At 64.0% G+C, this 27,669-nt stretch overlaps 2 protein-coding genes across 8 annotated transcripts in view; both read right to left on the minus strand.

Moving 5' to 3' along the window:
- The window catches only part of UNKL (unk like zinc finger), a 29,666-nt gene extending 8,316 nt beyond the window's left edge, over positions 1-21,350 (minus strand). For 2 of the 7 annotated variants that reach the window (XM_072835207.1, XM_072835205.1), the window contains exons 1-10: positions 21,213-21,350; positions 20,485-20,694; positions 14,505-14,681; positions 13,999-14,132; positions 12,006-12,141; positions 11,408-11,525; positions 10,487-10,571; positions 9,962-10,053; positions 6,100-6,162; positions 3,414-3,591 (exon numbers count right to left, since the gene is read on the minus strand). In XM_072835207.1, coding sequence (XP_072691308.1) covers positions 3,414-3,591; positions 6,100-6,162; positions 9,962-10,053; positions 10,487-10,571; positions 11,408-11,525; positions 12,006-12,141; positions 13,999-14,132; positions 14,505-14,681; positions 20,485-20,694; positions 21,213-21,289 — 1,270 coding nt within the window. In that variant the 5' untranslated portion in view covers positions 21,290-21,350. Of the gene's footprint in view, positions 1-23; positions 243-3,413; positions 3,592-6,099; positions 6,163-9,961; positions 10,054-10,486; positions 10,572-11,407; positions 11,526-12,005; positions 12,142-13,998; positions 14,133-14,504; positions 14,682-20,484; positions 20,695-21,212 lie in introns of those variants that run through there. The other 5 variants (XM_072835208.1, XM_072835206.1, XM_072835211.1 and 2 more) reach the window with 5 other exon arrangements.
- A 1,181-nt stretch (positions 21,351-22,531) lies between these two features.
- Positions 22,532-24,356, minus strand: UQCC4 (ubiquinol-cytochrome c reductase complex assembly factor 4). The gene is made up of 2 exons (XM_072835230.1): positions 24,196-24,356; positions 22,532-24,119 (listed from the first exon to the last, which is right to left on the minus strand). The coding sequence occupies exons 1-2, from the start codon at positions 24,225-24,227 to the stop codon at positions 23,768-23,770; spliced, it is 384 nt and encodes a 127-aa protein (XP_072691331.1). The 5' UTR covers positions 24,228-24,356; the 3' UTR covers positions 22,532-23,767.
- Between the last annotated feature and the right edge of the window lie 3,313 nt (positions 24,357-27,669).

Here is a 27,669-nt window from a genome sequence, read left to right on the forward strand (position 1 = left end):
GGGGCGAGGGGAGGAAGACGCACCTCACCTGGGGAGGCTGGCACCTGGGGACCTGGGGGTACGGCGCACCTGGGGAGGCGCGTCCAGAGGGGGTGGGCTCTCACCTCGCCCGGGGTGCACAGCCGGGTCCGCATGACCGCGACCCACAGCCGGGCGGCGCGGGGCTGCGGATGCTGACTCACCGTCCACCGCGCCGCCGCCGCCGCTGATTCAAATGCAGCCCGCGCCCCGCCCGCCCCGCGCCGCCCCCGCCCCCGCGTGACGTAACCCCTTGACCCGCCCCGCGCCAGCCCCGCCCCCGGGTGACGTAACCCTCCGCCCCGCCCCGGGTGACGTAACCCTTCGACCCGCCCCCGGGTGACGCAACCCTTCGGCAGTTGCAGGTGCAGGGGTGGGGGCGGGGGGGACCCGCCGGCCGGAGTCCTCCGAGGCCCGCGTGTGGGTCCCCGGGGGGCGCGCACCTGCCGACACCCGCACCTGCCCCTCCGACCTCCTGGCGGCGGCGTGGTCCAGATGCGCGCGGAGGCTCAGGGAAAGAAGGGAGGGCCCCGGGCAGCCCATGGTCAGGATGACAGGCCACGACTACCTCTGCCCTTGAGGGCACTGCGAGCCACCTGCCCACAGCCCCGGCGCCAGGCCCTCCGTCCCCCACAGCCCGTCTGGAAGGCTCTCCCGCCCTTCACCCCCAGCCGCTCCGGGCCATGAGCTCCGCAGGGGACTATCCCTACGGTCCCTTTTTTAACCTGCAACCTGCTCATGTGAAGTGGAAGGAAAGGAAATCTGCCAAATGGCCCTGAAATGATTGCCCTGGATCCATTAACTACACAATGACTCTGAGAACAGCACCTATTTATTGCAGAGTTTACTCATTCTTCCCACGCAGTGTGTCGGTAAGGAGGTAACCTGAGCCACACTGGAGGAAGGAAGCACGGGTCTACACTGCAGCCCCCAGCCGCAGTGGGTAGGGCGGCTCAGCAGCAGAAAGGCAGCTGGCTGGGGCCGTCCCGGGGCACAAGGCAGTCCTGGGGAGTCCTAACGGCCCGTATTACTGGGCTATGACTCTACGCGCCATCTCAGAGGGGGTCAGAGAGCACGGAGGGTCCCACGGATGCCAGCGGCTCATAATTGTGGCAGCGGCAGCAGCAACAAACTGTATCATCTGCAAACAGGCCACGTGGACTCTGAAAAGGGGTTAAGCTTGTCACCTCTGGGGGGCTGGTTCAGGGACCATTTAGGTCCATGAGAGCAGAAACTGCAAGATGCTCAGTGACACAGGCAGACAGGCGGAGGACCCCCTGATGGCAGGATGGCCCACCCTGGAGCCACCGCCCTGGAGCCCCCGCATGTGCCCCGAGGCCCCCTTTCCAAGCAGAGGTGCACTGAGCGCTTCACTCAGGTGAGCAGAGCCCGTGTGGTGTCACCTGTTTAGGGGCAGGGATTTCATTTCCTAATGACTCTCCTGTTATGCTTAAATCCTACTATTACTGCCTTTAGAGTAGGAGAATAAGTTTTCTTTTTAAAACCTTTGTGTTTTACACATAAGACCCAAAACAGTAAAGTCAAACATGCCCTGCATAGCAATGGCTTTCCGGCTCCCTCCCGAGTGGAAACAGGGCTGCAGCGCGCACCTGCCCCGCACGCCCGCCCACCCTGTGCTCAGCCAGGTGTGTGCGATCTCCAAAGGCCTTGGGTGTAACGTTCTCTGGGAGCTGCCTCCAGACACACCGTACACACCGTGGTTCCTTCCTAAGTACCCAACTCCTGAGAGGGCAGAGAACCTGCTTGGTGGCCAGACTGGCTGTGGCCACCTACTGCTGCTTTTCGGATGTAAGCGCACACACTGGCCATGGGCCCTCATGCCTTGGCCCTGGCCTCGGGGTCTCTGCCCGGCTGAGTCCTCACGCCCACCGGTGGTGACCTGAATCCATGCAGAACCACGTGCTCCCCTCAGACCTCGTGGCTCAGGAGGGATACCTCGTTCAAGCCCAGCTCCACGTCAAGGTAAAGTACGCGTGTGTGTTTTCACTTAAACACACACGGATCCTCCCGATGAAGTACCCGACACCTGAACCAGCTCCCCTGTCTCAGGCAGGGCCCGAGTGGGGCCGGCTGCCAGCCTTCTCACTCCCACAGACGGGATTCCCACAACACACCGGAGCACACCCATGGAGGCCACAGGTTTGTGCCCGGCAAAGCAAGGACATCGGGGCTCCCCCCTACACCCCAGAGCAAGCTCCATTCTAGAGTTCTTGGGCACACAAAGCAGCTCCACAGTGGAGCCCACGCAGCAGCGCCAGGGCTGTGGGAAGACCCACGCGGCCACAGAAAGTCTCCAATGTTCTAGAAGAACCGACTCAGAGTGAGCACGGGGCAGGAAGGCCAGGCCGCGCCGGGAGCAGAGAACGCCGCACACGTGGAAGGGCCCCAGGAGTCAGCCGGGACTCGGGAGCAGGATCGCGCCCCCCCACCGCCAGGCATCCCTCAGGCGGCAGGAGTGACGACACTGGCTCTATGGCCCTCTCAACGGAAGGGTTTGCTGTCTACACAGCCACTGGAAATAGACCCTGTCCACCCTCGCCGGGGCTGGTGCCACCCTGCGTCTCAGCATGGGCCTCACGGCAGGCAGCGTGACTATGCTTCCCTGGTGGCCGCCCGAGGATGTTTGGCTCTGGGTAGGTACAGGCCACCTCGAATGCGGCCACCTGGCCAGCTCTGGTGGGGGAGTGGTGCCCTGACACGGATACACAGGGGCAGAGCCCACACCCACCTCCAGAGAAGGCAAAACAGAGGGGGTACCCCAGGACCCGAGCGCCAGGACGACAGCTCTGGAGCTGAGCAGGCCTCGCCCAGGAGCGGCTTCCTTGTCCTGCCCACGGCCACACCTTCCCAGCCAACCCCAGACAAAGACCACGAAAGTGGCACCAACAGCGCTCCTGCCGGGCCTCCCTGTACCGGGGCAGGGATGCAGGCCCTCCACGGGCGCAGCCATTCACACGACCACCCAGACGTGGCCAAGGGCCTGGGGACCTGCAGGGCACGGCAGGGGTACCCCCTCCAGCCCTCCGCCCGTCCCCCCTCCCTCCGGCCTGGCTCCATTCCCCTGGTCACCAGTCCCCCCAAACCCTCAATGACTCCCAGCAGCTAAGGGGCGCTCAGCAGTGGCCCTGCCTGCGGCCGGCCTCATCCCGCACTCCTTCCACTCCTGCCTTGGCCCACGGGCTCCTGGCCCCGCTGCGGCCTGCCGCTCCCAGAGAGGTGGGGGGCGGGCTTCCAGACCCCAGGCGGCCCAGTGAGGGGACAGGTGAGCAAACACACCTGGCTTTTCTACAAGGAGCTTTCTGCAGCACGTCCTGGAAAGACACAACGCGGTGCGGAGAGGAGTCGGGGTGACAGGCAGGGGCTGTTAAACCTACCTGGGGTGGGCTCGGCAGTACCACCCGGGGGCTCGAGCGGGTGCACCCAGACTGGGAGGGCGGGCAGGGCGGTCGGGGAGGAGCTGCCGGAGCCGGCACTGGACGCCAGGCTGGACGCCACGCTGGACCCCAGGCTGGGGGCGAGCGGGTGAGCCGCTGCTGACACGGTGAGGTGGTTCTGCGCAAAGACACACAAGCAAAGTGAGCAGATGAGAGAACAGCAAGTGACGAGGACACGGGGGGATGGGTGCCTGAAGCCTCACGGACGGGATGGTTGGCTACTGTCTGTCCCCAAAGCAAAACATAAAGAGGTTCGGCTCCTCTGCATGGTTTGGGGGGGCCTGGAGGGCAGGCGGTCGCGACAACCCGGACGGGCAGACCCACTAGCTGCTGATCGTCCAGGGACAGAAACCAACACACCTAGGAAGGATCGTCTCCGGGAGCTGCTCTGCAGAAATGGTTTCCTAGGGGCGCCTGGGGGGCTCAGCTGACTAAGGGTCCGGCTTTGGCCCAGGATGTGACCCCGGGGTCCCGGGATCGAGTCTTGCATTGGGCCCCCAGCGGGAGCCTGCTTCTCCCTCTGCCTCTGCCTGTCTCGTTCTCTCTCTCTCTCACGCTCTATCTCAATAAACTCTTAAGGAAAAGAAAAAACAAAATGGGTTTCAAGAGCAAACATTATAGTAAAAAAAAAAAAAAAAAAAATTCCCCTAAAAGGGACAGGCAGAGAGCCAACGCCGCTCCTGCAAACAGGAAGATGACTGCATGAGCCCGTTACCTGAGAAAGGTAAACAGAGGGCGCGGGGCAGCTGATAGCGGATCAGAACCAGCACGGTCCGGGGGTGGTGTGCGGACAGCACTGTCCCTGGGGAAGAGGCCCGGCAACAGTTCCGCGGGCCGGGCTCAGGCTGTCCACGCGGCCGTGGCGGAGGCGCGACCGGGGTCACCGTGCCACTGGGCGCTAGACATCCTGCTAAGGGGATGTGTGCAGCGTCTGGTTTTTGCTTCAAATGGAGACAGGAGTTCCCTGGGGGCAGGGGCTACGAGACCAACCGTAAGGGGGGTGGGGTTCCTACTGGTTTGTCAGCACCAGTGGAAATCTCCTCAAAAATTAAAAAAAAAAAAAAATGATGTTTTGGGAGAGAGAGGAACGCAGCACAGGGCGGTTCTTCCACATGACTGTCCAGGCGCTGGCCTAGCTCAAGAGGAGCCCAGGGGCAGCCCCCCGTCCCGCGGCACGCAGGGACCCCGGCAGGCCACTGTGCCCCGCCACCGTGCAGGCTGTTTTACACTCACTGGAACGGAGTCCCAAGGCAGAGAGGGTCCCCCTCGCCACCTCCGCTGGGCTGCCTGGTCCCAGGTGCACACACTGCCCAGCCAGCCACCCCCCCCAGCGGAGCCTGCTGTGGCTCCACCTGCCCCGTCCCAGCGCCGGGACCGTCCCTCGAAGACGTCGGGTGACGCATCATCCTGAAGGCTGGCGACACCTGCCGGGCCCTCCCGAGCCTACGGGGATGGAGGGCCTGGCGCCATCCCCCGGCCACGGCACACAACAGGTGCCCGGAGGTAAGGACAGCATCCCCAGGGTGTCCCCAGGGCATCGCCACACCAGCCTCCAGCCATGTGGCCTTTGAAGCTGAGGGTCCCAGGGAAATACTGTCAGCCACCCCGCTGGCCAGGGGAGCCCCAGGCTGGCTTTCCTACCTGCCCCCTTGGGTGCTCCCTTCCCCCCAGAGGCTGGCTCTGGGTGAGCCGGGGCTCGGCTCCTGGCCGCTGACACGCATGAGGACACCCTGGGCGGCGGGCCAGCGCGATGTCCCCGGGGAGGCCCGCGCACCCACAAGGCCTCTCCAGCGGTGTCTGGACCTGGCAGGGGCTGGCCCCCGGAGTACTGGCCACTCCCCTTCCGACGCTTCCCGCTTCGGGCTCTTAAGGAACAGCTCGGCCATCCTAACCTCCAGGACACATCAGAAAATAACTAAGTCGCGTTTCTACTTTCAACTCCATTTCTGCCAATTCCAAAGCTCCTGGGAGAGGAACCCGTACCACTTGTCCTGAACACTTCACGAGTCCTCTTGGGGGCCTGGGGGGGGCGGGGCGCCGAGGGAACTAGGGCAGCTGGGGGCCGGGCGCCTGGCCCGCAGGGCATTACGGGTAAAGGCCACAGCAGAGGCGAGAGACGGGGCAACGGGCTGGCCAAAGGGGGACGCCGGCTGCAGCCACGCTAATGCTCAAACTGTGCCGTCTTACGGGGACGGGGAAGCACCCGGGTCCTGGGTCCTAGAGCAGCGGCGACCAATCCTACCCAGTGACTCGAGTCCTCAGGCAAAGGGAGATGTGCACAGACCCGGCGGCGGGTCACCAGACGAGACAGCGCAGGGCCAGGGGGAGGACTCGCAGCAGCGGGCACCTCGGAGCCCTGGGAGTGAGGGCATTGGTGGCCGTGGGCAGGCAGCCCCCGGGGACGCGCGGAGAGGACCTGGTGTCATGGCTCCCACAGTGCAAGCCAAATAGTTTTTGAATGTGAAAACAAAAGAATGTGCAACAGCCGAGCATGAGAAGAACAGAAGTGAAACTGTAACGACGCCACAAAGGACAACAAGCTGGCGGCTCTGGGTCTAGAGGGAACGCGTGTGGGTCCCAGCGCCAGGGCCGCCCCGCCGCGCCACGGGGGCCTCGAGGCCAGTACCTGCTTGCTGTCCTGCTCCCCGGCCCTGTGGCTGCCCTCGGCAAGGGACTCTCTCCTCTTCGCCTGCAACAGAGAAAGCAGCAGCGTGGGAAGCAGGCAGCGGGGCTGCAAATGCAGAGACCGGAGCTTCCCTTGCCCGTGAGCAAATCCGGGGATGGAAGAGGCATTCAAGTCACTACCCTCCGTCAGGTCTGGACCACCTGTCACCCCTGCTTGCCGGCCTCCGGGCCGGTCGCGGGGCCGAGAGCAGGAGCTCTGCACCCCCCGAGCCCACGGCTCGTCAGGCCGAGCCCCGGGAGCTGGCACAGGTCTTGGGAAGAGTGAGGCCAAGCTCTCCCCACCCCCCAACAGGCAGCACACGGCTCATGTGCACGTACGGGCCCACGAGATCACCCTCACCCGACACCATGCCCTCCCCGTGTCTACCGGCCAGGCGTCCTCCCTGGAAACAAGCCCCTCTTCTCTCATCTTGGGGCTTCTCCATTTGCTCTTCCTTAGAAGGACATTAGGCCGCCAGGTCCGACTGCTTCGTTGGGTCTTGACTCCCTCTCCAGGAAGCCTTCCATGTGGGAAACGACCCTCCTCTCCTGTTTCCCTCTGATCACTAATGCACAGGGGCCCAGGCTGCACCCCAGGGCAGTGGGAGACGTTTTCTCTGCCCCACACGTATAGAAATCCTGTGTCGGATGAGCCACCTGCCAGGGAAACTGCCCAGGGCAGGCTTTGCTCACGGAGCTCCAGACCAGCACTCCCCCAGCTCACACACGAAACCCGCAGGCCAGGGGCGCCCGGGGGCTCAGCGGCTGGGCTTCTGCCCCTGGCTCAGGGCGTGACCCCGGGGTCCCGGGATCGAGTCCCACATCGGGCTCCCTGCATGGAGCCTGCTTCTCCCTCTGCCTATGTCTCTGCCTCTCTCTCTGTCTCTCTCATGAATCAATAAATAAAATCTTAAAAAAAAAAAAAAAAACCCGCAGACCAGACTCTGCCTTCAGATCTTAAGAGTGTTGTGATTTTCACTAGTTTTGCAGTAAGTCAATGTGCAGCAGTGGCTCAGAGTATCTTGGCTCTTCTTCTTTCCTTTTTTAGTTTCTGAATTTGGAAAAGAACCTGCAGTGATCACCAGTGCGGAGGAAGACGGCGTCCACGCAGGCGTTGACCGGGCCCTTTTCTACTATAGGACACGTGGCCACGGGCTCAGCCCTGGAGGCCAACATGGTATTTGTGGGCCCCCCCGCATCTCTCCTCCAGGAGCGACCTGCCCCCTGCAGGGGGGTGAGGGCCTCCGCGGTCACTGACCTGACCAGGTGGAGTGATACCGGGAAGAAAGCAAGGTTATCCTGAAACCACTCTGCTTGCCTTGGGAACACACGGCTCCCCGTGGGGAACCCCACGGCGCATCCACCCCCCCCGGCCCCCACGGCCCCCTCCCCGGCCCCCCTGCAGGGCCAGCTCCACAGAGACGGCCCCACCTCAGCCCCCACCCCTCGCCTGTCCCCCGTGCTTCTGACCGGCCTCTGCTCTCCGCGGGTTCAGCCACCTTCTAGAACAGCTCACGAGACAGGAAAGCGCTCACTTACGTTCACTGATTCATCATGTAACAAACTATACGGCAAAGAGCACAGAGGGCCGGAGATGTAGCGGGTGAGGTCCAGAGGAGCCCCGGCCCCAGGTGTCACCGGCCCGCACTTGGGGGCTCCTCACAGGGGCTCGCCCTGCTAACTCCACGTCCAGCCCCTTCCTGCCCCCCGGCCCTGTGGGCCACGCGGGGCGGCAGACAGTCCCACGCCTCTAACCACGCCTTGACCTTCCCAGTGCCCGGCCCCCATCCAGGGGCCACGAGGAGCCCACCCAGTCACTTCCTCAAAACATGTTTCTATCACCCCCAAAATCACAAGGGCTTCAGGAGCTGTGCCAGGAGCTGGGGTCTGAGACCAACGTGTACGTTTCCCACAGTTTCACACGTCATCCTGTCGAGGGACAGTAGCACATGTGTGCTCCGGGCTGACGGGGAGCCTGTGGTGGAGACGCCACGTCCCTCCCCCTCTCGTAAACCAGAGATTCCAATCCCAGACGGAGTCCTCGAACCCAGGACCACATCTACACATGACGGGACCCCGGGGGCTCCTCCTCGGGTGTGGGCGACACAACGATGGGGTCAGGAGGCAGGGGCGAGTCTAAGGATGACGCAGAGGCCCTCAGTGTACAGACTCCGTTCACAGTGCACAGGAGGGAGCAGGAAACACGCTCACATGGACCGAGATCTGGGGCTTGCTGCTGATCCTTCCAGAGGATGTTGCTTAGGAGGCAGAGGCGGAGCAGCCCCCCGCACGGCACCCATTCGGCACGCCCTCATCCTGACCTGGTACCCTGGGGCGGGCCAGGGGCTACCTACATGGCCGCAACCCCGCCAGGCCCCCACCCCCGGGGCCACTGCAGCAGGAGACCCCAGAGAGGCGAAGCCAGGGCTCTTGGCTATGTCCGTGTGCTCGTCCGGTTGAGACCCAGCAGCCAATGGTGGTGCCGCTGGGGCGCCAGCAAGATGGTCCCTACACGGGGCCCAGAACTCAGACTCAGCCCACAGGACAGCGCTCGCCAGCTCATTTTTAATCTTTAATTAAGATGAAGTGACACAAGGGTAAGCTTTCCGCAGCGAGGGACTCAGCCCGTCGCCAGCTTGTGCAACCGCCGGCTCCCCACCCTGCCGGGGGCTCGCCCAGGCCCCAGCACCCACCCCGCACCCTAGAGAGCTGAGTCTCTAAATTGCAGAAGAGTTTTAAAAACATAAGGAACGCCCTTACCAGGCCTCGTCTGCAGGCACGGGCGCCCTGTCCCGGCACCGTCCCCCCAGAGCCTGGGGCTCCCGTGCAGCCGGTCTCACCGGGCGCCACCCCCCAGCACCCGCCTTCAGCCCAGGCTCTCAGGGAGGCCAAGCCAGTGGCCCTCGGACCACCACCTGAGCCCACAGCTGCCGCGGTCCCCCGGGAGCCACCAAGAGGAGGCAGGGAGGGCCTGGCGAGGCTGCTGGCCAACCGGTGGTGGGAAACTCCTCCACTCAGTCTCCCCAGGGGATGCCTGGATGGGCGCGAAGGGGGCTCAAGGGCGTGGGGCCTGGGCCACGCAGGGGGCTGGGGGGTGCCCGTGTGCTATCAGCACGGGGCGAGGGGAATCAGGTGGGGCACCCGTGCGTCACACCCAGGACTGCGGGGACTCGACCCTCCGGTCTTCAGGCTCCACCACTTGGGCTCGGACGCAAGTGCCCACGCACAGGGGCCGCAGCGCGCTGACCCACCTGGAGCGCAGCCACGGCCGCCCCCCGCGCAAGACAAACAGTGACCTGGCTCCTCGCAAGGAAATCCCACCCAGGTTCCTCTCGTCTTTCCTAACTTCTCTTGTTAAAAAAAGCACAAGGCAGGTACCGACACCCGAGCCGCCTGCCCTCCTGCGCCAACAGCGAGAGCAGACACGCAGCCCTTCCCCCCCCCCCCCCCCCGGCAAGGCCCGGGGGCAGGGGCGCCATCCGCCCACCGAAGCGAGCGCCCAAACCTGAGCCCCCAGCCCCCACCGTGGGGCCCATGCCCCGGCCTCTATGGAGGGACCTGCCCCCCCGCCGTGAGGCGTCCGCCAGGGACTCGGGCCCTTCTGGAGGCTCAGCCTGATGAATGTTTCCTGAATGGCCGGAGCGTGCGTGTCTGGCAAGTGGCACAGCTGGGTCGGCCCATCGAGGCTGAAGCCGGCCAGGCTGTGACAGAAGGAGCCGCCCACCCCACGGGGGGACCCTGCTAGCACGTCGCCCAGAGATCGCCTCTGTCTGCGTCCCCAAGCGCCCCCCCGCACGGCCCTCCTCGGGGTGCTGTCCACTTACGTGTGCGGGCTGGCCGCTGCTGGCCGTGGAGCTGCTGGCAGCGGCAGAGGCCAGGTCACGGCAGGCCCAGCCGTTGGCCATCCCGAAGCTCTCTGTCAAGAAAGGGAGGCTGTGGGCTTTGCACGACCGCTGGCTGGAAACAGACCACGTGCAGGGTGGCCTGGCTCCAGGAGCCCCCACGCCAGGGCGGAGGCCTGGTGACAACAGTCTTCCCCAGCGACCAGGGACGGGACGGCACTGAGCCCTGGGAGAGCGTGAGCTCGGTTCTCGACGACTCGAGAGCCAGAAAAGCACAGGAAATTTCAACAAGACTAGCCCCCGCCCCTCCATGGCTAAAACACAAATGAGTTTGCAACCCTCCTGCTGAACCAGAAGCCAAGCCCTACGGGGTGGGGGGCCTCCGGCTGGGGCAGCCCGGAGCCAGGGGACCATACGGGGCAGGTCGGGGAGCAGCTGGCCCCCTCTCGCTCCAGACGGGCGGGGAGCCTGGCAGGGGCCGCGAGCTGTCAGGCGTCGGGCACTTACTCTCCACGTGTGCGAAAGCGCAGAACGGACCGCGCGGGCAGTAACCGGTTTGGCGCATGTCATTGCACTTTGTAGACTTGTAGATCTAGGAAGCGTACGTACAACAGTGAGATAAATAAAACTTAAAAATGAAACGGGCGCCTAAGCAGCTCAGTTAAGCATCTGACTCTTGGTTTCGGCGCAGGTCACGAGTTCAGCGTCCCAAGGTCGAGCCCTGCAACAGGCTCCCCGCTCAGCACGGGGTCTGCTTGGGGTCCTCTCCCTCCGCCCCTCCCCTGCTCTAAAAAAGTACGAGAATAAAAATTAGATAAAAAGAGGGAGCTGGTTGTTCTAAAGCTTGGGGTCCTGAAGGGGTCACTGAGGCAGGACCACAACCTGGAGCCCAGGGCTCCTGAGTCGCCCGGCGGCCCTGCTGCTTTGTTTCCAACACGAATCCAAGGGCCTGGTTTGCTCAGCAGACGTTAGCTGACCCCACCTGCGCCTTCCCAAGGAGGGCCTGGCCCTGAGCAGCTCCGGAGGGGCAGCCTCTGGGCCCCAGAACGCCTGCCTGGGAAGTGACTGTTTACCCGGCTTGGACCACACGGGGTAGTAAATGTGATCTGTGGTGGGGGCCGGGCCACCCGCTGTCAGCTCAGCCCCCGGAGGGCCGGCAACCAAGGGCGGCTCGTCCACATGACCCCGAATAAACCCCAAGGGCCCGGGGGCTGTGCCCATATGCCTCCCTGGGGACAGAGCTGGGCGCGGGTGCCCAGTCTCCCAGGGACCCCACCCCACGCAGGACCCCGCCCTCCGCTGACCTCCGCCCTACCTGGGCACACAGCCTGCCAAGCTCTGAGTCCTTCTAGCAAATCATGGGACCTGCGGGTGGTCCCAGGGACTCCCCGGCACACCAAGGAGACCCGCGCTGGCCCAGGCTCGTACCTCGGGGTGGAACTGCTGCTCCGAGCGCGAGTGGCAGTACTGGCAGCTGTCCCCGCTGTCACACCTCGCGGGCTCGCCCCACTCGTCGCCGTGCTTCACGCTGGGACACGGGGTGGACCTGGGGGCACAGGGACGGGCCTGTCTTCATCTTTACAAAACAAAGAGTGAGGCTGAGCCAGAGCTGCCCACGCCAATGTGTGGGGAGGCAGGCGGGCCTCCTGCGGCCTGGAGGACACAGGCCGGGCCCACCCCGCGCGGAGCACCCCCCTCTGCTCCCAGGGGTACGTCCACACTGGATCTGAGCCCTCGGTGGGAAGCCAGCCCAAATCCTCGTTGCTCAGGGCCTGCTGGCGGTGCTGCTGTAACGGCTTCAGGTTCACAGGGGAAACCACCCGCAGTGGGAAACGGGACAACGGTGACGACGGGGCACATCCGCTCTCCCTTTGGTACCTGGTGAATTCCTCCCGCCCTCCGGAGCCGACCTCCGGGACGCAGCCCTTGGAGGCTACGGATCTGCGCCCCCTTGGCCCTCAACGACCGGCGGAGAGAACTCGCCCCGTGGGGTCTGGGTGGGGGGTGCGGGCTCCGCGGGGCTCACCTGTACTGGAACCTCCTAGGGTTGCGCCGCCTGTCCCGGCTGTTGTGGTAGTGTGGACACGCGTAGCCCTGGCGACACAGGCGTGGGGGCTTCGGGCACTGCTCCGTCTTGTAGCTGCCCAGCACGAAGTTGGCATCTGAAACACGGGGTCCGCATGGGAAGGCGGCTGTGTGAGGTCGCGAGCTCACCGCAGCCCGGCTCGCGCCACCCAGAGGAAGTGCCCGCGGCCACAATCAGGAGCGGGGCGCCCACACCCGCTATGGCCTGGGGAGCCCTGAGGACCGCAGGGCTCGCTCAGACATCAGCAGACCAGGCGATGCCTCCGTGGGGCGAGGAGGACGCGGGGGTGCGGGAGCTGCTGGATGCCGGGGCTTCACACCTGCTCACGGGAAGGCCTCACGACACCAAACATACCAAGAAGCCCTGACACACACACTTTAAAATGGTGCATTTTAACTCTGACGTAGATGATGGGGCTTTGGGCAATGAGGGCATGTCATGTCGGCTGGGGACAGATGTCCTGCTGTGCTGGGGACCTGTGCACACGGAACTCCCTGCACCTTCCCATCAGTGGAACCTAAAACTGCCTCCAAAATAGGTCTACTTTTTATTTATTTACTTTTTTTAAAAAAAGATTTTATTTATTCACAAGACGCACAGAGACACAGGCAGAGAGAGAAGCAGGCTCCATGCAGGGAGCCCCACATGGGACTCGACCCCGGGTCTCCAGGATCACACCCTGGACCAAAGGTGGCGCTAACCCGCTGGGCCACCCAGGCGTCCCTAGATCTATTTTTTTAATGGTTAATTTCACATTCTCTGCAACTTCTATCAAAGCAAAAACAAACAAAAAACCACCGGGGTTGTTTAAAAGCAAGAAACGATGAGAGGAGATTCCTAAAGATTGTGCTACTCTGGGGCTGGCTAACAACCGCCCCCCACCCCTGCCGCCCCCGCTGCCCCGCCCGGGAGCCTCAGCGGCCCTCTCCAACTCCAGCCACGCCAGTTCAATTTGAAATGCGTCACCCGGGACAAGAGAGGGAAACCGCAGGGCAGGGCAGGGGCGGAGGGGATTGGGGAACAAAAAAAAGCCCATTTTAAGAAAATAGAAATCATAGAACACGGATTCCCGAGTGTCAACCACGTGCCTCATGCGGATACAGGGTCTGCCGAGCTCCGCGAAGGCCGCAGAGCCGCTCGCAGCAACCAGGAGACACGGGCTCCCTGGCGCAGGCGACGCTGCTGTCGCAGCCGCGGCTCTGGCCCTGTGGGCGGCGCGTCTGCGCTCTGCACACACCCGAGCATCCTAGGGTGAGAAGGGACAGGCACGCCACGATGCCCGGGAGGAGCCCGGCACCCGCGCGGGCCTGAAGCAGCCCGTCTGAGGAGCTACGCCCTGGTGTTTCCAGCTGCGTGATAATGTGGAGAAGGCACAGCCACCATAGCAGCGCCAAGGGCCCGCAGTCACCAGCAGCTGGGGCGGCAGCGCGAGCCGGAGGTCGCTGTTCGGGCGGGCGCGACAGGCGTGCCCAAGGGAAACTGCGGTCACCACCTGGTGACAGCATATGGACCTCGGGTCCTTGGTTGTAACATGTGTCAAGTGGGTGCAAACGGGGCGGGGGGGAGCCCTGTGCTACGGCAGCCTTCCCTAAACCTAAGCCCCCAAAACGAAACCTGCCAATTAGAAAGCCAAGGTCCACGTGAGCCCAGCTTTGCACGAGAAGGCCCGGGAGGCGCTCTGCCCGCTGCGCCACCCCTCCCCGGGCGGCAGCTGACTCCACCAGCATGAAGGGCAGGGCAACCGTGCGGACCAGACGCCTGGGCGCAGATCCCACCCGGCCGCCACTCCCCGAGGGCCCGGGGTGATGTACCCCACTGGGGACTCAGTTTCCCCATCCAGTCTACAAGGGAAGGCAGCGAGGCCCACCATGCGGCCACTCTCCAAACAGACGAATGCCTCCCTGCCCACCATCCGCAGCAGCCTTGGGGTTACCTTGCCACCGGGGGTCCTCGCCCAGAATCTTCTCGATCATGGCCTGGCTGGCCAGGACCCCAGGCTGCAGATCTGGGACGCCATCCCCGCCGCACAGCTGGCCATTATGCAGGGCTTCGTGGGCCTGCAGCTCCCTGCAACCAGAGCACACAGCGGGGGGGGGGGGGGGGGGGTCAGCTGGCCTCCCCGAGGGGAGGGAACCGCGCAAGGCTGACATGCCGCGGACCGCCCGAGAGGCACAGGGCCAGTGGCCCTGGGGCGCATCCCCGACCCAGGACTACAGTCTGCGCCCTGGATCCACTGCCGTCGGAGCTGTTTAGGGAGGACTCGCCGCCCCCCCACCCGCCCGAGGGCACCTGGCGCTCAGCCCCACGAGCTCCCGGAGCAATGAGGCCAAGGGAAGGACACCTTCTCGTCAGGGACGAGCTCAAGGCCGAAGACGGAGCGGCTTCAGGCAACGGTGCCTGCAGCCCCGGGGGATGGCCGGCGCCCCCTGCCCCACACACCTGATGTCGCACACGGGCGGCCGCAGGTCCAGCGGGCCGTGGGCAAAGGCGCAGTGCAGCCCGTTCTTCACGCAGTGGCCCCGGGCGTCTGTCTCATGGATGCATGTGCCTGTCTTGTAGTAGCGCAGGTGATACTTGCGCTCGGTGTCCCCCGTCGTCCGGTGCAGGTACGGACACCTGGGAGGCAGACGGGCAGACACGGACCACCTGAGGCCTCAGGGCAGGGGGACGCCCTCCGCGCCGACCTGCCCCCTCCCCGTCAGAAGCTGGCCAAACGCCTGCTGTCACCGCAGGAGTGCCACCTGGGCAAGACCCCCACTGGACTCGAGGCCTGTTCCCGGGGCACCCCGACCCCCACAGAGCCCTCAACTACACACGGAAGAAAAACACGACCCCAACTTTCCCCGAAAATCTTCCCTAATCGGGCTCTAAACGCGGGAACGCGAAGCTGCCTCTGGATGCAGCCGTGTCCCTCGCTTTCCTGACCAGCGTCATCCGATGAGCGGTTGGCGGTCACCCCGTCCCGCAACAGGGGCTTCTGGGGACCCCCTGAGGGAAGGCGGGGGCCGGCAAGGTGCAGGGGATGCTGGGGGGACCAGGGTGAAGCAGGGGAGGGGCAGAGTCATGGGGGGCACCAGCCCCTCACTCCCAGGGGGGTCCACGGGGCTCCCTGGCAGCACAGGGCTCAGGCGGGGGGGGGGGGGGGGGCGGCCGGCACCCGGGGAGCTGGGTTCCAAGCCCACCTGCAGGTCGGTCCCTCCAGACGGGAGCCATAGACACGGAAAGGGGATGTGCACGCAGAGGTGAGAGGGAGCTTGTCCCTGCCTGTCCCCTCCAGCAGCGGCCACTCCCGCCACGCGGCCACGCTCACTCTCAGCCCCTCGCCCCTACGATGAGGAAAGGCAGGCCCAGCCCTCGCAGGGGCAGGGGCGCCACAGACCTTCCCGAGCCCTGGGGTGCGTGCAGGCCGGGGACCTACCCACAAAGGCCAGTGGAGGGGCTTCTGGGAGGATGAGCAGTGCTGGGGCCACATGTGCGCCAGGGAGCAGGTCAGCAATGGAGGGGGTGTCTACAGGGCACCCCCCGGCCTCGGAAAGGAGGAAACCCTGATGTCCTACACCGCAATGCAGCCTAAGGACGCTCGCGCACAGGGAAGCCGCGCACTGACGGACAGACGCTGGACGCGGCCACTCTCGGGGCGGCTGGGGGACAGGGCCCGGGCCGGCGAGTGGAGTGTGGAGCACATAGCGGATGCTGGCTCAGGAGCGGGGATCTGCTCCCTTCAGGCAGGAGCAGGCACACGTCCCAGCGGGCCCTGCTGCCGGTCACAGCGGACACACCGCACCCGGGACCCGGGGGGACGGACGGGACGCCCTCGGATGGCGGGCCCAGGGCACGGCGGGTGCACAGCAGGCGGTCCCCCAGGGACCCACACGACACAGGGCAGGGGAGGACGCAGGGAGGCCCCGCTGCACAGATCGGAAGAGGTGTCACCACGTCACACCTGCAGGTCCAAGATGGGACTGCGTCCCCGGGGAGCAGAGGCAGCGGGTGCGAGCGGCTCCTCCGTGCAGGCGTCCGGGGTCCAGGCCACCTTCCCTGCCCGGCTCAGCTGCGCCCGGATACCCCCACCCCTGCTCTCCCCCTGCCCGGCTCTGCTGCACCCTGACCGCCCCCCTCCTCACTCTCCTCTGCGTGTGCACAACGCCCTGGTCTGTGACTGGGTTTGGGGCAGCCAAGTGGCTGAGGCTGTCATGAAAAGTGGTGCCACGTGGACTGCCTGCCCTGCTTTCACGGAGCCCAGAGCCCAGTCCTACCCCTGAAAGATCTCCCCGGGTGTGACTCGTTCCACCCAGCACCAATCAGGTGAGGCCCTTGGTTCTCAAGCCAGCTGCCACGGTTGGTGGCCCCATGTAATTAAAATGCGGTTCCATCAAAGGCCTCATGTAGGGGCACATGCTCTGGAAACCATGAACCGGGCTGGGGCTGTAGGGATGAACAGACCAGAGGCTCAACACTGCCCCCACACCTCCAGGGAACCCGAGCTTGTCCCCCTCCCTCTGGCAACCCTTGCCTGAAACAAGAGTAGAACCGCCAAGGTGGGTCGGCCAAGCAAGGCAGAGGGGCCACCAAGCTTACACCCACTGGGTGTTAGCACCGGCCCAGAGCACAAGGGGTGTGCATCAAGAGCCCGGAAACGGTGATCTAGGTCCACGTGGGCGCCTCGGATCCCACCTGCAGGAGGATCCCAGCTCACGCTGCTGCTGGTGCTCTGGGGCCACCATGGCGGGGCAGTGCTGCTGGGCTTTAAGGGACACTCAAGGGCAACCCGACTCCCTGCCGGCACCCAAGGGGCTCACACAGAGGTGAGGGACACCAGAACACAGCACAAAAATAACTGGGGTGCAAAATGGAACAGGTCAGGCTGCCCGGCGGTCACGGAACACGGGTGATGACAAATCCGAACGAAGAGAAGGCCCGTGGGCAAAGACAACGGGGGGCAGGAGCCAGGGGGTGGACAGCTGGGGCTTCTGGGGAGAATGCTGACCGTGCCCATCCCCTCAGCCTTGCACCCCATCTCTGGGCCCCCAAGCCAGGGCAGTGACCTAACAGGGACCCTCAGGGCCAGCAGCAGGCCCATGTCCTTCCTCTGTGCCCACAAAGCTGCCACCGCCCTGGAAGACCGAGGCTCCACTGGCCTGGGGGGGCTGTGCCGGGGGCTTCCTCCAGTCACCTCCTCCACCCCTGCGCCTCCACTCTCCAGGGCTCTCCCACCACAATCCCCTCCAGCTGGCTAACACATCACCCCCACCTTCGGCTGCCGACTATTCGGCTGACGCTCAGGACCTGCCCTTGGCCTTCGCCTCAGCCCAGAAGCCTGAGCAGAGTTCTGTAAGACCAGCTACCCTGCAGCGAAACACGCCCAAAGCCGAGGGCCACGGACCACGCACACAAGGGCGCCTTTCCACACAAGCGTCAGCCTGGAGGCAGGGGTGGCGCGGGAGACTGTGACCCAGCGAGCAGCCTGGCCCAGGGCCTGTGTCCCCGGATACCCCAGGGGCAGGGAGGAGGGGGCTGTGGGGAGAGCCAGGCCCGCCAGGAGAGCCCTGCAAGGACAGGGCCACGGGCAGGGGTCGGGCCCGCGTCCTCCCAGGCCAGGAGATCTGTAACTGGGTCTGGAGGGCCATTGGCCAGGGACGGGGTGCAGGAGGAGGTCGGCGGAGGTCACCACCTTGTACCTTAAATGGCTGGGGGGGCTTGTTCTCCCCGCAGACCCCTGGGCAGCCCCACGCTCTTTACCCTCGGAGCCCACCTCTGCGAAGGCACCTGACCCTCCCCGGGGCGCACACGTGATCTCGGGCAGCTGGAGGGCCAAGCACACCCCGGTTCCAGGTGCGACCACCGGCACTAGCCCTGGGGGGGAGCTGGGGTCGTCGGCACCCAGTGGCTGTCCCCGAGCAGCTTCCAGCACGGAGCCACATCCCAGAGGATGAAAACCCACCGCAGAGGAGTCGCCTTCCCTGAAGCCGGGCCAAGGAGTACCTGAGATGGGTCCCACAGGTGGGAAGGCCCGCAGCCGCAGCCCCAACTCGCAGCGGAAGCCCGCATCGCGGGCCCTGGAAGGGGCAGGTCCACCAGAGCAGGTCAGGGAGGCGCCTGGGAGCCAGGGCCAGCCTGGCCAAAGGGGGCATGCCCAACAAGAAAAGGGGGTGATGGTAGGGGCGCCCCTGCGGAGGGGAGATGACAACGGGAGGTCAAGGTGACACTGGGAGCGCCACGGGGGTGAGGGGGGCCCTGGAGGGAGGGGTGATGGTGAGAGGGAAGGGGTGACAGCAAGGGGAGGCAACTGGCAGCCTAGTGAAGGTGGAGCTGGTAGGGGCCCCAAACCTCCTGGGGGCATCCTGTCCCACCCCACAGCTCAGCCTGCACGGAGAACAATGCTGGATGCTGTATCACGGACGACGCTGGAGGGTTTTGCTCTCTTGTACTGTTCGTGTCTTAAAACAACAGTTGGTAAGACATGTGCCCCAAGCGGAACTTTTGAGAATCCACAGACGGAAACAAGGGGAAGGTTCTGTCCTGGCTCTGAAAGGGAGCATCTACTTACAAATTCCCCGACGATACTGCATGATCAGAATACGTAGACTGATGGGTCAAACTTGGGGCCACCCCACGGCAGGGGATGAGAAAGTCCCTCTCCCATGGAGCTGAGCAGCAGCGACTAAGGACAGATCCAGAGGGGAGGCATCGCCCTGCCAGGCACTTCCTAAAGGGCTGAGGCTCAGGACAACTGGCAAAGTCTACTCACACTCGCGTGCCTGCCCACAGGACGCACCCGCAAAACGTCTACCAAGCACCGCACTTCCACTCATTCTGATTCTGTGATGGCCTCCGCGTCACTTAGACCACAGGTTACTATTTCTGTAACAAACAACCGTATTATTCAATTACTGAGCCCGGCTGAAACGACCATGCAGGTGGGTGTCGGCTGCAGATGCTTCATCCTGTGAGGACTGGATGCTGCCTGATGTCCAGCAAAGGGGCCGAGTCAATACCAGGACATCCAGACTCTGGAGCCCTGAATAGCTGTCCAGACACGCTTTGTGCACATGCATGAAAAGCATCAGTGAATACTGCCAGTCGGTCCCTTGTACTGGGCTCGGGGATGGGGTCAGACATGCCGGTGGCTAAATCCCCACACAAGGGTCAAGCAGCAGTGGCCCCCCCCATCAGTGACTTGGGACCCAAGGCTCGGGGGGGTGACTGATGCCAGGCTTCAGCGAGGCAAACACATCTCTTGTGAGGACATGTTTTCAAAAAACATCAGCTCGGGAAGCAATGAAACAACATCCTTTTAAAACTTTACAGAAGCGGAGGCGTGGGTGGCACAGTCACTAAGCGTCTGCCTTCGGCTCAGGTCACGATCCCGGAGTCCTGGGATCGAGGCCCGCATCGGGCTCCCTGCTTCTCCCTCTGCTGCTCCCCCTCTTTCTCTCTTCCTCTCTCTCTCTCTGTCAAATAAATAAAATTTTAAAACTTCAAAGAAGCATAACACGGTCTTAACGGAGGAGGAGCTGGGCACGTTACTTCAGCAAGCTTCAGGCTGCCTTGACGACGAGCCCATTTAACTACCCGGTATGGAACCAGAAATCGCTCAGGAAGCGCATACAGTTCATGACACCATCAGGGATGAAAAGGTTACTGCCCGGCCCGAGCAAGTCTGGAAAACAAAGGGCCAGGGACACCACTCTGCTCTCCGTTCAGCAGGGGACAGCAGCCCTGGACGGGGAGCATTCCCGGAGCGCCAGCTCCTGCTGCAGGCTGCAGGGGGAGCCTCACAGACGCCCCACACCAGCGCCGGGTCTGAACAGAAGGGCACCAGCTGCTTCTGAGCCCCGGAGCCGGGTGTGGCTACCCCACGGCCGCGCACAGCCGAGCTCGGCCGTGAACAGCCCAGGAGAGAAGAGCGACAGCTCGGGCCACCGAATCCTGCACGCTCGGGAGCACACACTGACTGCGCTTGCCTGTTTCCCAGTTTCCATGTTGCTAAATAAATACATCTGTTCGTAACACCACGGAGAAACTTGTAAGAAAAAACCCAACCAAAACAGAACCTCGGTTTCTTAGGCTCGAAGAGCGCTCGGGAAATGGCAGCCCGCAAAGGGGACAACTGTCCCAACCATCTTTAAGAGGTTAGATACGCAACCCGCAGGAAAGATGACGATCGCGACACGACTGGCGCGGTGTGAGCGAGCATTCCAGCACATTCGTGGGTCGGAAAACAGCCGACCAGCCGAAAGCTGCGCCTCACCAGGGTGGGTTCCGAGGCGGAGAACGCGGGGAATGGGGAACTGGGTGGAACGTGGGCGGGGCAGCGGCTGTGCACCCTGCAAGGGGGCCCCAGACTGCAGGCCGAGGCAGCCACAGCCTGCCCCCCACCGGCGGCCGCGGCAGGCTGCGGAGCGCGGCGCTCACTCACTCGTCGCCGTCGGGGCACACGCCGCTGGCCTCGTCGTACTTGGAGCAGTACACGTCCGGGCTGTAGTTGAACGTGCCGTCCCGCCTGCGAAGCGGTCTGCGCCGGCGCTGATTTAGGAAATGCCAATGGAAACAGGTAAATGGCCTGTGCTGGGCGCACTTGTGCTGCACAAACAGGGCGCACTGCTCTGTCCTAAACTCCTTTAGATACCTAAAAAGACAAACAGCGTTGCGGGTCGCTTCCGCCGCCACCGCCGCCGGCGGGCGGCCTCGGGGACTCGAGGGCGGGGACCGGACCCCGCAAGCCGGGTGCCCCAACCTCAGGAGCGGCCGCCCCTCTGCAGGCGGGTGACCCCAAACGGCCGCCCCCGTCCCGGAGCGTTCCTCGGGGCGCAGGCAGCCAGCCACCCCGGCCCGAGGTGCGACCCCTCCTCGACTCACGGGCGCCCCCACCCCGCCCCCGGGCCCCGGCGCCGCAAAGCGACCCAGGCCCGCCGCGACCCAGGGAGGCAGCCCGAGTCCAGGCGGCCGCGCTCCCCCCGCCCCCGCCCCCGCCCCCCAAGGTGCGACCCCGCGGTGCCGTCTCCCGCCCCGGGGCAGGCGCCCCTCCGAGGCCGGGCGGGGGGCGGGGGCGGGGGCGGCGCGGGGCCCCAGGCCCAGGGGCGCGGGGCGCCGGCCGGGAGGCGCAGGGGCCGCCCCCGCCCCGCCGCGGCCCGCGCGGCCACTGACCTGTAGTGGGTCGGCTTCTCCGTCTGCGGGGGGGACCCGCTCAGCGCCGCCGCCGCCGCTTTCGAAACCGACGGCATTTTCAGTCAAAACAATGCAGCGCGCATGCGCCAGGCGGGCCCGCCCCCGCCCCTCCGGATCTCCCCCCGCGCCGAGCCCCCCGCGCCCCCGCCCCGCCCCGCCCCGCCGACCCCACACAGACCCGGCTACGGTCCGGCTGCGCGGGGACACGCCCCCAGCTCCGCGCCCCGCCCCCGGGGCACGACCCGCGCCCTGCGCCCCCCGCCGGCCCTCCCCCCGCGCTCCCTCGGCTCCGGCTCGCCCTGTGGCGCCCTGCGGCAGGTCCCCCGCGCGGGCATCTCGCGCCCCGAGCCCGGCTGGGAGCGGGGGCCGCAGGGGCTGGACGCGGCTGCCTGGGGCCGCATGTGCGAGACGCGGGCCACAGCCGAGGGCCACCCTGCTGTCCTCGGAGGGGTGCGAACGGGGCCCCAAATTAGATCGTGGTCTCGGCTGCCCCAAGTGAGCGTACGAAACTTGTTTTTCATTGTACACTTTAAGTGAGAGACGGAACAGCATGTGGATTATGGATCAATAAGGCGGACTCTTAAAAAAAAAAAAAAAAAAAAACCGCGAGCGGCTGAGGGTCCAGGTGGCGTCAGCGGGAGGGTGGGGGGCTCGCAGGGGAGCAAGCCCCAGCTGCAGGGTCCTGGCTCAACGGACCCGTGGGGGGGCAGGACGTGCACTGCAGGAGGGAGAACCTGGGCCCAGGACACAGTTTGGTGAATATGTGGCAGGAGACATTTTTGAAAATGTTCAACCTGGCTCGCAATTAAAATTTTTCTTAAAAAGCAAATTAAAATAAGTTAGAGCCCATGGAGTGGGCAGACAGGTTCCGAGCAGAAACCCCCAATGCTGGTGAGCCCGAAGACCGCGTGGCTGAGCAAGATGAGCACAGTACAAAAACAGAGGAAAGACAAAGGATTTAGTGACACGTCCACTTGCTGTGCTGCTGCCCCTTGGCGGGGCCGGCTCACTGTGGCCAGCTGGCCTCAGTCTTCCTCTGCCTCCTCTGGCTGGTGACAAGGCCCACCCACGTCTGAAGCCACACGTCCCAAACCACATAATCCCAACTACAGCACCAAAAGCAGTACTACCCACCCCAGTGTTTTGAAAAGCTGTGTATTTATAAGCACAAAAAACAATCGGGAAAAGTCAACAAGTTTCCACGTGTTTTTCTCTAGGTGGCGGGATTATTACGGTTTCCGATTCTCTTCCTTCTGCTTATCACAGTGTCTAACTTTTCCAAATAAACCACATGGCTGTTGTCCTATGAGAATTTTAATTAAAACAAAAAATGATTTTTATTAGGTCTGACCTTTTTTTATTCTCTGCAGGAACCAGAGAGAGAAAAATCAGGGTTCAGGTTTCAATGACTGTTGCTCAAACAGAACAGTTCCCCATCAAACAGATAACCACATGTTCACATAGAGAAGGGACGGCTCGGATATTTGTTCCTGCCAGGAAAACAATGCAGCCTGAGCTACGTCAGGTCAATCTTTCCACACCTTGGTCTGTCTTTCAGTAAGGGACATACTTGTATGGATCCCACTTCCCTGCCAAGCATGATTTATGAGGTGGGAGGGATGCGGAGACCCCGGGGAAGCCAGCACACTGCCAGGGAGCCAGCAGCTTCACACACCTGAAGAAAAGAACTCTCCAGGTGACTTTGGCACCAGAGACGTGCGGACAAGAAGCCTTCCACGAGAGGCCTAAGCAAATACAAGCTTCCTTGTGTGCATCTTGCATTTAATTCACAATTGCAGTTTCTTACTAAGCAGTCCTTGAGAGTGTGATCATTTAGATGCCTAAAAACACTCCCTGCAGTTTCTCAAAAGACATACTTCTCAGTCTCAACTCTACTCAGAAAACTGTTACCTTGCTAAAAATAAAAAAAAATCTGTAGAGCTGAGAAAGTTCATCATTTCTGGCACTGTTTGTAAATCCCACAAAAATCGCTTCTCGGCCTTTTGGCTAAGATCAGGTGTAAATCCCACAAATACCACGGAGACTTCTTTGCTCGGTTCCTACTTACTCTGGGGAAAAAAAAAAAAACGAAGGAACTGAAAAGGACTCAAACAGCCTCCCTTTTTGGTTTTTTGGTGTGTGTATGTTTTTTTTTTTAATAAGATGCAAAAAGGAGGGAGGGGAAGAGGACTGGCTTAATGCCACGTGACCAAATCAAAAGTGTCAGGTTGTTAGTCCGTGAAAGTGACATCCAATCTACGCACTCCGGTAGGCCGCGAGCTGTGAGGCCGGCCCGCGACGGTCTCGGAAGGCGGGTGACGCACCACCTGGCTCCCCAGTGTCACCCGGCTGGCCCTGGAAACGGGATGCTGTTGCAGCGGGGCGCGCCGCAGACCCGGCAGCACACGAGGCGGGTAAAACCTCCACTGCGGATCTGAAAAGGACCCGTCCTTCGGCCGCGGGCGCCGGGCGGCGCTCGGGTGCTCCACGCCGGGGCGCTCGGTCCGCGCGGGGCGGCCTCCGCGAGCACCCCGCTAGCTGCGCGCCCGCTCCCCGGCCGCAGCTCCGGGCTCCCGCGCGCTGTCCGCGGGCTCCGCCGCCTCCTCGCCCAGCACCCGTCTCAACCACCGGTCGGTGCCGGTCTCCTGCCGCAGGAAGCACCAGACCACCAAGGCCATGAGGGTCAGGCTGAAGGGCAGCACCCGCCACCAGGGCCGCTGCTGCCCCTGCCCCAGGGAGTGCTGCACCGACCAGCGCGCTGGGTGCGCCCTACTGGACGAGAACTGGATGGGGCGGTCAGCCTCGTCCTCCTCCTCGCCCTCGGTGGCGCGCGGCGACCGCGGGGTTCGGGAAGCCCAGCGCACGAACCTCGCCGCCCGGACGGCCCTGGAACAGAGACAGCCGTGAGCGCGCCCGCCGCCCGCCCCCGCCCTCGGCGCCCCCGACGAGCCGCCCCGCTCACCCGGCCGCTGGCGCGCACAGGACGCCGCTCATCGCGACCCGGCCTCCGCACTCAGCGGCGCGGCCCGCTTGCGTCACTTCCGACGCGCGAAACCGGAAACCGGACGCCGTTCGAGGCCTCCGTTCACGACTCCCGAACGTGGGCCCCCTCGCGCGGCGGAAATGACGCGTGCTCTCAGGCGGCCTCTTCCGTCGCAGCCGGCCGTCCCAGGCTGGCCGCTAGGGCATGCCGGGAAATGTAGTTCGCCCGCTGGCCGGCGGGGACGGAGCCTTGCGGTGCCCGGGTGCTGAGTCCGGCTGCAGCGAGGTCGCGGGCGCCACATGCACCCCGGAGCTCCGGGCCGCTGCGGAACGGCGTCCAGGCGCAGTGCTCCACCTCGGGCCGGTCCCGGGCTGCAGCAGGCTCATGCACGGTCCGGGGGGGGCGGGGACCGTGACCGCGGGCTGTCCCGGGGCTCCCGCTCTGCCCCGAGGGGGGCTGCTGGAGCTCTCGTCCTCGGAGCACACCCGCCTTGGCTCTGCTGCGCTTTCCTGGCGGAAGACCCCGCGGGGCGTCCGGGCATCGTCACGGTCGTGCAGGGGGTGCCTCGGTGTCTCCAGCAGATTCGCTGCGTCCGCACGCGGCATCCGTGCCCCTGGAGCTCCCCTTTCCTGCACCTGCGCCCGGGCCCCGCCCCCGCCCGGGGACAGCCCGGACTGTGGGGCCAGGGTGGCGGCTGTAGATGTTCCCAGCTCAGCAACATCTGGGAGGCCCCCGCACGCCGGAACGGCCCCTCCTGCCCGCGGCAGCTCCGCTCCCAGCCCAGGACCGTGTTGGAGCTGCTGTGTCAACAGAGGCACCTGTGTGCCGGGTCCCCCTCCCTGGGCCCCACCCCACCTGTTCCACCCCGGCCGCGCAGCCTTGCCAGAGAGAGCAGCCCACGATAAGAAGAAAATCGAGAGTTTGATCCGGATCCGAGTTAGGAGAGCTGCCGGGAAGCGGACCTTCTGGGGGGAGGAAGTGCGCTGCACAGTGAACTGTCTGCACGAGTCTTGTGCAGGTTTAGATCTTGTAAAAGCTCAGAAGGTTGCAGGTTAGGGTATAGGCGAGAGCTGTGGTGTTAACACTGAGGAATGCGGCCCCTCGGTCACAGAGCACACGTGTGACGCAGGTGTGGGCAGGCGTCCTGACTGGGGAGGCCTCTAAGGTAGCTCCCCGCGCGCATCAGGTCTTTATAGAGACCTCCTCTCTCTCCTTGGCCTCGGCCTCGGAAGCCCACCTGCAATCACCGCCGAGCCAAGTGGTGCTCGGGAAAGCCGGGCACCCTGCAGGGGGGACTCCTGCTGTGGCAGGAAGGGCCAGCGCGGAAATCAGCACTCAGAGGTTCTGGTGGAGCTGCCCGCTGAGGCCGCAGCGGCCGCCTGGAGGATGCTGGAGGGCACACGGGGTGGGGGGAGGGAAGGATGGGTGACAAGACCTGGGACAAGTGACCTAGCCTCTTGAGCCTGCGCGTCCGCAGGTGTGGCTGGCCTGCCGGGTGCTCCCCTGGCATGCTGGTCCCCGTACCATGGGGGATGGGACGGCCTGGAGGCGGCGGAGGCCCCCCCCCCCCCCGACTGCCGCGGGCCCTCGGGGCACCCTGGCTAGGGTCTGGGAGTAGTGGGGCATGCTCACAGTCCAGAGCAAGCAAATCTGGGGGCACCCACAGGGCCGTGGGTCAAGCTCTTGGTGAGCAGGGAATGCACCTGAGATTCCCTCTCCCCGTCCCTCTGCCCCCCTTGCCGCACATGTGCGCATGTGCACTCTCTCAAGTACATGAATCTTAACAAGGGGCACCCTGGGGGGAATCAGGTGGTGATCCCGGGGTCCTGGGATGGACTCCCCAGTGGGCTCCCTGCTCCATGGGGAGCCTGCCACCCCCCCCATTCCCTCTGCTGCTCCCCCTGCTTGTGGTCTCTTTGTCAAATAAATAAAAAATAAATCTAAAATCTTAAAAAAAAAAAAAAAACAAATCCATGTGTCCAAATGACCCCTCCTCTGTCCCCAATTGCTGCTGCCCCTTGGCCTCAGCGGTGGGTGAAAGCACTATGCGAGAGACAGGTCCTGTAGCATCTTTCTTTTTTTTTTAAAGATTTTATTTACCTGAAACAGAGCGCGAGGAGGGGGGCGGGGATAGAGTCCATGCTGGGCTGGGGCTGGCCGCGGGCCCTCCTGTGGGATGGAAGCGACCTGCGAGGACAGCAGTGCACCGGGCCGCCGCGGGGCCACGGAGGCTCGCGACAGAGCCGACTGTTCTGTAGCCGCCTCTGAACCCACAGGGTGCGGACAAGCCCAGACTCCAGATGCACCCAGCAGCTCCCCCTGTGCCAGCCGATGGGAGGGACGCTGGCCCCCCCACACTAGGCTGGAGCCTCCTTCCGGGTGGGACGCGGGACGCGGCAGGCTGCTGTACCGGGCTGAGCTCTGTGCCCCCAAATTCACGCTCACTTGGAGCCTCAGCACATGACTTTATTTGGAAATAGGGTCTCTGCAGGGGAAGGTCAAAGGAGGTCCCCGGGGCCAGGCAGGCCCAGATCCAGGGACTGCTGTCTTCCGAAGAGGACACGTTGGGGAGGCCACGGCCGGCAGGTGGAGACATGCCGGGGAGCAGCTGGGATTGCCAGCCACCCCAAGGCGGGCAGAAAGGCCTGGAAGGGAGCCTCCCTGGGCCTGCGGAGGGCGGCCTGCCCACACCCTCACCTCGGACCTGGCCCCCGATGGAGCAGCGCTTCCCACTGTGGGAAATGCCCGGTGCTGGTGCTCCGTGGCGGCGGCCCGGGACTCGGGTGCAGGCAGCAAGCAGCCCAGGCCAGAGCCCCTCAGCCGACACCCTGCTCCTTTTTTTTTTTTTTAATTTTTTATTTATTTATGATAGTCACAGAGAGAGAAAGAGAGGCAGAGACACAGGCAGAGGGAGAAGCAGGCTCCATGCACTGGGAGCCCGACGTGGGATTCGATCCCGGGTCTCCAGGATCGTGCCCTGGGCCAAAGGCAGGCGCCAAACCGCTGCGCCACCCAGGGATCCCCGACACCCTGCTCCTGAGGCGCCCCCAGCAGGTGCTGGGTGACAGGTGCCCCCGGCCGCCAGCACCACCCACAGCCTGCACCCCCCCCCCCCCAGAGCCGAGCCAACACCTCAACCTTCATTATCTCAAAGCACACAGACGAACCTCTCTGGGGTCTAATGCCTCGCTGACGGGGGGGAGGGCCCAGCCCTGGTGTGCCCAGTGCCAGGACTGGTTGGCGGTAGTGCCACCTGAGAGCTGACATATTGGGGCTATTGATTTTCCCCCAGGAAGATCAATATGGGGGCGTGGGGACGGGCAGGTCCAGGCCTTAGGAAGAACAGAGTGTTTTCCCCGGGGACCGAGGCCTGACAACAGGGCTGGGGGGGGAGCCCCAGAGGGCTTGGCACCGCCCACAGCGGAGCTGGCCGGGAGCAGGTGCTGGGGCCTG

Source organism: Canis lupus, chromosome 8 (assembly GCF_048164855.1).
Source record: "Canis lupus baileyi chromosome 8, mCanLup2.hap1, whole genome shotgun sequence".
NCBI classification, from domain to species: domain Eukaryota; kingdom Metazoa; phylum Chordata; class Mammalia; order Carnivora; family Canidae; genus Canis; species Canis lupus.